Source organism: Mobula hypostoma, chromosome 8 (assembly GCF_963921235.1).
Source record: "Mobula hypostoma chromosome 8, sMobHyp1.1, whole genome shotgun sequence".
Lineage (NCBI taxonomy): Eukaryota > Metazoa > Chordata > Chondrichthyes > Myliobatiformes > Myliobatidae > Mobula > Mobula hypostoma.
In genome coordinates, this window is record NC_086104.1 from 75,773,397 (window position 1) to 75,783,398 (window position 10,002).

Consider the following 10,002-nt stretch of genomic DNA (forward strand, 5'->3'; position numbering starts at 1 on the left):
TACTGTTTAATATTTACCTGTGCTGCACACTACATGTTAACTTATTTATGGTAATACTTTGGTTAAAGTGCTGTGAGTGATTTATGTTTTGAGGGTGTACTGTGCTCAAGAGAAACATTGTTTTGTTTCGTTGTATATCTGTACAGTCAGATGCTGATAAACTTGAACTTGAACTTCTTTTACACTGTTCTCGCTGTACCAAGTTTGCCTGAACTGCTGAGTAGTTCCAGCATTTTCCACTTTATTAATTATTATTGTTGCCTGATGTGGGTTTAAGCTTTCAACATTCTCTCAAAATAAACTTTCAAAGAGGAAAAGACAAGACCCACTAATTAGAATATGACGTAGGAGAATTTCCACAACAAATGAACACAAGCTATTTCAACACATCTGCTTACCACTTTTTTTTTTTGCTCTTATGGGGTACTCTGGACAGATTACTGTCCTCTGAACATGGGGGTTGAGAGCAGGGAGGATTGCTTGTACTGATATTTTTGTGATAAATAAACAAAAATCATCAGATGCAGTTCTAATTCACAGATGTCATGCAAATTACACCAAATCGCAGAATGATATTTGATGGTACCATATTTTTCCTGAAGGCAGTATCAAATACATTTACAGTGCTTCCTTATGGCTTAATGATTAAATCCACTACGTGGCATGATAATGAGCTACACGAAGTCCCAGGGCTCTGCTCTGGACTGAACAGAATCAAAGCAGCAATTGAAATATTATAGCTCCTGCATTATCTTAAAAAAAACACAGCTCTTTGAACAAGCTGTAGCTCATCTGTCCCAAAGCCTACTCACTTGTCTTGGTGTCATATTTTGTCCAATAATACTCCACTCAAGTGCCTAAAAATGCAATTTTATCTTAAAGAAAGAGTTGAATTTATATCACACCTTTTATGAACTTGGGGTGCCATAAAACCCTCATTAGTCAAACTTTTGAAGCATAGTTACTGTGAAAATGGAGGAAAAGTTATGATATTGTAAGGGTTCAAAAATACTTCATTTGAAAGCTATTTTGGCTGTTCTGAGATCATGCAAGGTGCAATATAACTGCAGTTACCTTTACCACAAATTTGTACTGACTGAAAGTGCAAAATGTCCTTGACTTATCATCACCAAATATCTTTTCTGCGAAGTGTGCAATTCTCCAAGAGCTGAGCAAACTGAAAAGACACAGTGATGATATAAAGTGGGAGAGGTACCAGGAGTCCACCAGCATGTATGAAAATTCACACTACAACAAGGGTTTATGCTTTTAAGACAGGAATATAACATAAGAACATAAGATACAACATGATCAGCCAGTTCAATCCCTCATACTTATTCTGCCATTTAGTAAGATATTTTACCTTTTATCTCAACACCACATTGCTCCCCTATCTGCACCCCTATAGGAGAAAGTGAAAACAGAATGTGGGGATAAGAAAATAGAAGACAAATATGGGTAAGGGTGGAAGGTGGTGGAAAATCCAAATTTTGGCAATGTCCACATAAAAATTAACAGATGAAGGGAAGAATGGGGAAGAGTTATGCGTTTTTGGTTAAAATAAATGTCATGTTTCTGTAGTGACATTCATGACCCAAGGCTATCTCAAAGTCCTCAGAGCCAATTAAGGTTTTTGTAGTGTAGTCTCTGCTGTATTGCAGGTCAATTTCTAACAAACTTCCACTATCGCCAGCTATTGAAAGTGTAAAACTCCATTAGTCATCTTAATTTAATTTTCTCATCCCATGCTAAGTCATGGATCTCATTAAAATATACACAATATGATGTAGTTTTACAAATGTGCAGCATGATCTTGTTAAAATACAATATTTAAGGTAATTCACATTACTTTTTCTTAAATTGTGTGTTAATTATTGGATAGAGATAAATCCTGGTCTTTATACTGTCATGTGTCAAACTGGAAAATTTTATTACCAAACAGAAGATTTTTTAAAAATTTAGAAGCTATGTCAAAGAGAAAGCTGTATTACCAATTATTTAATGGTGCATTTTGTTGGCAATATTATTTGGATATTTTGTAACTGGTGTAGTTACAAAAGTCAATGCCAATATTAATTAGTAACCAAGGGTAGTAAAAGAACAAAATATTAAGAATACGTTGGTTTCAATCTCTCACTAGCAAGACTTTGGGCTGCCATAAATTGCAAATTTAAAGCCAGTAATAAAACTCTAAACATACTTGTAAAGTTAAGAATATGGAATACGTAATACCGACTCATTATGTGTGATTTTTAATCTTATGTATTACAAATTACTCAATTAAACCTTATGCAGTTTAAAAATAAGTGTGTAAATCTGAATCACTCTTACAAATGAATTGTCTACTTTTAGATGCTCTTCATGGAAGTATGGTAATATTTTGTTTTAAATTCTGTGTTTTTGATTTCTTCCCCACAGTTATTCAGTGGGTGACCTCAAAGTGTGCAACACAACACAACTCACCCTATAGCATGCAAAGAAATTTGGCAGAAGTTTACCAAGGACATTACAGCACCATATGAATTTATACACTTGGCAATGAGGCCCTACTACAACATTTTTTTTTAATCAAGGTTCTGTATTTATCCTGGAACATCACAATATTTTTCCTTGCCTTACCAATCTAATAGTAATGCACAATTCCAACAAATACTGATAGCTCACCGATTATTCTTCATGTGTATGCTTTGAATTATCTTTCTGAACGTGAAAGGCAGCACAATTGTATATTTCACCATAGTACCCACATGTGCAGAGGTCACTGGATAGAGAACATGAAAATTTTACTTCTACACCCCACATCAGCACCAACCACACTAAGATCCTTGTAATGATGAGATCCCACCTGTCAAAAATGGCTCATGTTTCAAATTTAGGACATAAACCTGACCACATTACGATTATAAACAGAACATGCAATAGTACGGAAGATGTATTATTCAATAAGTTTTTGGGAAAGTAGAAAAGCTAAGTTTTCTTTTTCTACCCCTAATTGTCTTCCTTGGGGTAAATGCAACTAAGATTCTTTCAATTTATTGATACCATCTATCATGAAACATACTACTCAAATATACAGAAACACTGATGCCAATGGATGTTATAGTAATGTTTCTGCGACCTGTACACATTATGCTGTAATTATTGTGGTTTTGGCTTTATCTGCCACACAGAATGTTAATTAAAACCTAGATTTAAGAGCATCTTTAAAAGAGCATGACCATTATTCACCAGACCATTCAACTGAAATACTTATATATGCATTAGTTACTTCTGAAATGCAAAGGGTACTGTTCTGAAGCACCCTGTGTTTTTAATGATTGCTGCAAGGCATTCTATATTTGTTCTGCTCCAGTTTTTTTTTGTTTTAATTACGCCTTCAGTTATCCAAATCTGTTGTGAGACTGGGTAGTTGTTTCAACTATCATTGTGCCACGTTGGTTGGAAACCTGCCACTGTGCTAAGTGAGGTGTTTCACTAGTTGTCCATGCACCTTTGTGAAGCAGCTACTAATTGATTCAATTGACACCATGAAACCAGAGCCCAATACTGGTAAACAGTCTCACAAGCACTCACCTTTCAAACTCACAGCCATGTTGTATTTTTGATGCTCCCTGCCATTAATATTGGACGGTGGGTTGCATCATTTCAGAACGTTTGGATGCATCCCGGAGCAAACATGCACTTAATTCAATGCTTAGATTTTGCTGGTTCCCAGTGGAATGAAACTCTGGGCTATTACAACACCCAGAGTGTACTGCCTTTGGTTCTGCTGGAACTGCGGTGACGGCACAGAAACCTATGTTTGAGAACTGCACTAAAAAAGTGGGAGGGAAGTTTAAAATAAAGTTTGTTTAAGATGCCCGCAAAACCATTCCATTGAAGCATGGCAAGAGCAATGTCACTTTGAATAAAACAAGTCAACAATTACCAAATTGAATCATGTTTGCCTTATGATGCTTTTCAACCATCTTCTCCAAACTCTCTCAAGCCATTTTCCCACCACTGTGTTTCCATACACTTTCATCCTGATTAGAAGCACTTTAGTTTGAGTTGACTTGATAGTTTGGGAAAGATTCTGTATATATATTTCAATATTTAGGGGAAAAAGACTACCAATGACATACCATACTGCATTTTCAAAAGTTGACAGATTTACTCTACACTTTTTCCTAACTCCTGGTTCATTGGAATCTCTCATTCTGTTTCTCTGACTTTTTCAAATTCTGTTTCTGTAATTCCCTTATTTTTTGCTCCTTCCACACCCCCCCCAGTCTTCCTCTCTCTCAACAATTTCTCTTTCTGTAGTGCCTCCATATCCCCCTCTGTATTATCCATATATCCCCCTCCGTATTATCCATATCCCCCTCTGTATTATCCATATACCTCTCTCACCATTTTTTTGTCTCTGGCAGTTTCTTTCCCCGTCTTTCTATTATTTTTAATATCCGTTTCAGTCACTCTCTGTTCATCTGTCTTTTCTCAAGCCTACTCATTCTTTTCTCTCTATCGGTCTCTTTCCACGTCCATCTTCAATGTCTTTCTCAGCCTGGCCTATCTCTAATAGTTTTTAGTGCGACTCCCTCTCCCTACCCTCATTCATTTACTCATCTCTCTTTCTCCATCTATTTCCAATCTCTTTCCTCAGTCTGGCTCTCGGATTCTCCCTCACCTTGTCCTTTCTCATTCTGTCTCCCTCCTTATCTATTTCTAGTGTCTTTTCCTCAGTCTTGCTCTCTGACACTTTCCTCTCTGAGTATATCTCTTCTCATCTTTTCCTCAGTCTGACACTATCTCTAATTGCTTGTCTCGGAGTCTCACTTACACTGCCCGATTTTATTCCCTTATCTCTCTTTCTACCAGTTTAATTCGCCCCCGACTTCCTTACCTGCCCATCGCCGTCTTCGGTGCTGTTACCTCCCTGTTGCCCCAGGGGGTTGCTCCTGAGCACCGTGATGTGGATGGTGAGGACGAGGAGCCCCAGCAGGAGCAGTAGCTCGGCGGTGAGACGAGCCATTCTCCGGACCCGCCGCCTTTTGGGCGAGAGGCGTCCGCGACTCTCGCTCGCACCCGGCCGAGGTGAGCTACTGTCGGGCTCAGCCGGGCTCGAGGGGTCGGGACTCGGTCGCGTCTCCACTTCGCAAATTTTTGATGAACAAGGTGGGGGTCGGAAAGAATAAAACTGCACCGTTTCGGGGGGGGGGGGGGAATATCAATGATAATGAAGCGGCGAGGAAGAGGTTAATATTCGGTTTGGGTTAACAACCAACTCCTGCATCAAAACAACTCATTCTTTCCTTTAAACATTAGTGACGGGATTTTTAAAGATCGTCTTCTGCGAAAAAAAAGTTCAGGCTCGTGGGCTGAAACTGCGATGTGTCTGAGAGTAACCCCTGAAGCCACACACAGCCTCCTCCTCCGGCTATTTAATGCCCATTTATTCTCTCCCTCGTTTATCACTCACTATGGTTAAAATGTTGCAGCCAGACTTTTCAATCCCCAACACACCACCACCACTCCTCCTCCTGCTCTCCTCGGTTGCGACTCACATCCCCACTCAACCCAGGATTCCCGCAGCTCCAGCCCTCCCTCTGCCGAAGCCGTTTCTCCCTGCCCAGTGCCGCTGACACGTTCCCGGGGCTGGCTCCCTGCCCCTGCGATGTCCCCTCTCCCCTCTCCCCTCTCCCCACTCCAACCACCACAACTCCCCCTCCCCCGACTCTGCCGTCTCTTAGGGAGGCGGTTTTGCCCTCTTGGAGGCAGCGCGGTTCTATTTCTTCCCCCCCCCCAGCCCCCACAACCCTCACCGTCGTTCCCCGGCAACGGTTTACACCTGTTCCTGGGTGCTTCCCTCCTCTCCCATGGGCGCGCCCCTCTCCCTGCTGCTTAACCCCCAACCTACCCGGGGTGCTCCCTGTCTCACTAACTGCTGACTACTGGGTGATGCTTCTCTTCCCACTCCCCCATTCGGTACTTCTACACCATTCCCTGGCTGTTGCATGTCTCCCTGCTGCTCAAGCTGAAAGCTCCCTCTGCCTGGTGATCACCTCTTGCTGCTTTCACCCTCACTCCCTTGGGTGCTTGACTGCTTCCCATTGGATGCTCTCCATTTTCTACTGGGAATCTCTAACCCTGTGTCTTGTGTATCCCTCCACCCAAAGGGCAGGCTTCTCTACCCTCCTTCCCACAGTTGGTGACTGTCTTCTCACATGGTAGCCCCCACTCACACCCCACACACTAATTTTACAGACCCATTCTCACACACAAAATCTGCTTGTACACCCACTCCACATACCAAACCTCCACATACTATCCCATCACTTACAGTCACCTCACTCAGGCACAGCCCCACACTCCCTCACTCCCAGATACCTGCACACACAATCACCACAACACTACCACACACAGGCACTCCATGTCACTGAGTCAGTGACACATCCAGTCACTCACATTTACCTCCGCAGGCTCAACCTGCGTGCACACACCCCTCACACTCACCCCAATCATCGCATTCTCATATGCACACTCCACGCCATGCACACACCCTCCCACACTCAGGCAGATAATACTCCAAATATCCATTCACACACACACACACACACACACACACACCATATACAAGACCAATAGTCGCAACAACAGATAACTGATTGACCTTTACCCACCCACACACAAATTAGGCCACTTCAGCGAGGAATCTCATTCCATACCCTCAATCCATGCTTCACCCAACACACACATTTATCCAACCCACACATTCACCCCTCTACATACATCTACCTACCCTACTCAGGCAAACCCCACACTCATAGACAACTGCTTTATACCCACCACAACTTCCCGCTGCCCTTGTGTAATCTTCAACACACAATTATACAGACCCAGGCAGAGTGACATTGAGGTGCAATGGGTGATTCCCATAAAAGAAGCTGGAAAATGTGGCCTGTAAAGGCAGGGGCTGTCGATTCAATAATGATATTCAAAAGGAAAGTATTTGTTGGTGGAAGTCCTGCAGGGCTGTGTGGCACCAGCAGGCAGGAGGAACATGCTGGAAAGATGTGGCTGAGACTCCATCTGAAGAACTGCAATACTTGCTGTTTTGCAGGAGCAGTACAGTGCAATTCATTAAAAAATTACTATAAATTACAATTAAAAAAAAGAAATAAAATCAATTAAATAAGTAGTGCAAAAATAGTGAGGCAGTGTTCATGGAAGCTTGTTGTCAAAATCTTCCAAAAAGGAATTCAAGTTGTACGGACCTTGATGACATTTCACTGATTTGGCAAGGCAATCTAAATGTATTATTTTCCTTCTTGAGACAGATTATAAGTAAATGTTATTAGTACTGATTGCTGTCTTTACCACAACTACTTGTAGCAGAAGCCCTTTCCTGCTTCAGAGTTCTCCTAAACTGCCAATTCAGAAATGCATTTCTGCTTGCAGTGCCAATGTAGCAGGGGAATAGAAATTTGAAGTGGTTGTTAAAATGACTATCTGTTTGGAAGCATGATTTGTTGCAGGTTTAGTAAAGAAAATAGCCTGGGCCCTGTAATAAATCATCCAAAGTCTGTTGTTTTTTTTAAGTTCTGTAACCTATTGAAGGGCTGATGAGAAATATTACACTGTTACTGAATGAGTTTCTCCGAGAGTAAGTAGAGGCAGTTATAGTCCGATCACTCAGGTCGAGTGTGATGCTCTCCCAAGGGGTTGTCTATGGTGGGTTCTCAGGTGGCTGGGAGCCAGATAATCTAGAATGCTAGGTTGATTCCCTCATGGAGAATGCATGTGCATGATTTTGTGTAATGTGGGAAGGCTGATACAAGGGCAGCTACCACACGGTCCTGACAGGGTCAGCTGGGGACAATGCAAGACAACTGGAGACCCTTCATTGCTACAGCCTTCCTCTACCATTGTGATGTGTCATCATCTTCTGCCAACTCCACCGCTGAGGTCTTCGTTGAATCACTCTTTGTCTAGAACCTCCCATTTGACCTTTCCTCATGGGTGACCCTACCAAGAGCTAAGCACCATATGGCTAAACTCCCCATGGCATCGCTCTCAGGATTAAATTATGAGGACAGATTATACACACTAGGGTTTTATCGAAGAATTTAACACTTTTGAGGACATCTGAACGAACTTTTGAATTTGAATCTTTTGTGGGAAGCTATTTCCACTGCTTGGGGAATCAAGGATGAACTTTGGGGCAGCACTATTGGGTAGCTGGTTAAACTGCTGCCTCACAGCTTTAGAGACACAGATTCAGTCCTGACCTCCAGTGCCATCTGTGGAGTTAGTTGGTTCTCTCTGTGACTGTCTGAGTTCCGTCTGGGGGGATCTGACTTCCTCCCATGTCCCAACGATGTGCTGGTCATCACTTTATTTGGCCAGGGTAAATTGACCCTAGCGTGTATGTGAGTGCTAGAACTTTGGAGAAGATAATGGAAGTGTGGGGAGAATAAAATTAGATTAGCATGGGATCAGTTTAACTGGGTTGGTATGGACTGGAGGACCAAAGACCAGTTTCCGTGCAGTCTGACTCTGGTTTCGTCTAAACATTAGAGCCAGGGCTTGTGAGTGTATGGTAGGAAACATTTTTAAACTCAAAAGGTGGAAGAATTGGAAATTCTCTTTTTATCAAAGACAGTTGGTGCTTGGGCAATTATTTCTCTTAAATCAGACACTGATGAACTTTTGTTAACAAAGGTAATAAGAAATCTTTAACCAACCAACACACACAAAATGCTGGAGGAACTCGGCAGGTCAGGCAGCATCTATGGAAAAGAGTACAGTCAATGTTTTGGGCTGAGACCCTTCATCAGTCCTGCTGAAGGGTCTCGGTTTGAAACGTCGACTGTACTCCTTTCCGTAGATGCTGCCTGGCTTGCCGAGTTCCTCCAGCGTTTTTTGTGTGTTGCTTGGATTTCCAGCATCTGCAGATTTTCTTTTGTTTGTGAAGAAATCTTTACAATTTTGGACACATTTCTTGCCATATTTCTCATCACATTGACATAGCTGTTTTAATCAATTTTTAAAAGACATATAGGACTTCTATTTAATTTCCAAGACGAATGTTGGAAAGAATAAAAGCAGAATTTTCCCAGTGTTATAGATCCGAAATAAAAGCAAAAAAAAAATCAGTGGAAGAGGTTACAAAGACAGGAAGGAACCAAACGACAAGTAAGGAAGATTTTAGGACTGAGGCTTTGTCAGATGTAGACTGAGAAACACAAAATGACGTTGCAAGTTTGGATATGGACGACAAAACTTTGGCTGAACTAGGGATGGTGTGGCTGTTTAGACAGGCAGCAAATTATAGTCTGCGATGATACAAAGGGGCAACATGATAGTGTAATGCTGTTATAATGGCAGCAACTGGGTTCAGTTCCACTGATTGTATGTTCTCCCCATGACTGCATGGGTTTCATCTGGGTGCTGTGGTTTCCTCCCAAATTCCAAAGGTGTACGGGTTGTTAGGTTAATTGGTCACATGGGTGTAATTGAGGGCCACGGGTTTGTTAGCCTAGAAGGGTCTGTCACCGTGTTGTATCTCTAAATAAAAACTAATTAAGTATTTTATGTCAATGAGTTTGTTCAGGCAACAGTCTGTGTCAAATCTGTAGCTACCAAAAAAAATAATGGAGCAATCTCTTAGCAGCACCCTGAGAAACTCAAACTAGGTCACTAATTATGACATCTCTTGCATTTTGCCAAGGTGGAAGTACATTGATGCAGGGTCAAGGTGAGGAAAGCCCCTGGGGATTCTGGATTACTTGAGGATTTTGAGTGCAACAACAGCCTGTAATTTTCTTTCTTTTTAGATAGGAGAGGAAGATAATTGCCAAGGTACTGTGTCAATTAAATAGCTCTAAACACTACGTTAACTGCATGAAATCCCATTTGTTAGGTCTACAATTCCACATGCTCTTTCTGTATGTCTGTCACTCCGTTGGAAGGAATGGAGTAAAGATAATGGACTTTTTTTGGTCCTCATGTCCTTGGCAC

The 10,002-nt window shown here is 41.7% G+C and overlaps 1 protein-coding gene across 2 annotated transcripts in view; it reads right to left on the minus strand.

Annotated features, from left to right (window-relative positions):
• Nucleotides 1-5,565, minus strand: part of ism1 (isthmin 1) — an 88,880-nt gene extending 83,315 nt beyond the window's left edge. The window contains exon 1 of one of the 2 annotated variants that reach the window (XM_063055096.1): nt 4,886-5,565. In XM_063055096.1, coding sequence (XP_062911166.1) covers nt 4,886-5,014 — 129 coding nt within the window. In that variant the 5' untranslated portion in view covers nt 5,015-5,565. The remainder of the gene's footprint in view (nt 1-4,885) is intronic. The other variant, XM_063055095.1, reaches the window with a different exon arrangement.
• Nucleotides 5,566-10,002: the final 4,437 nt, after the last annotated feature.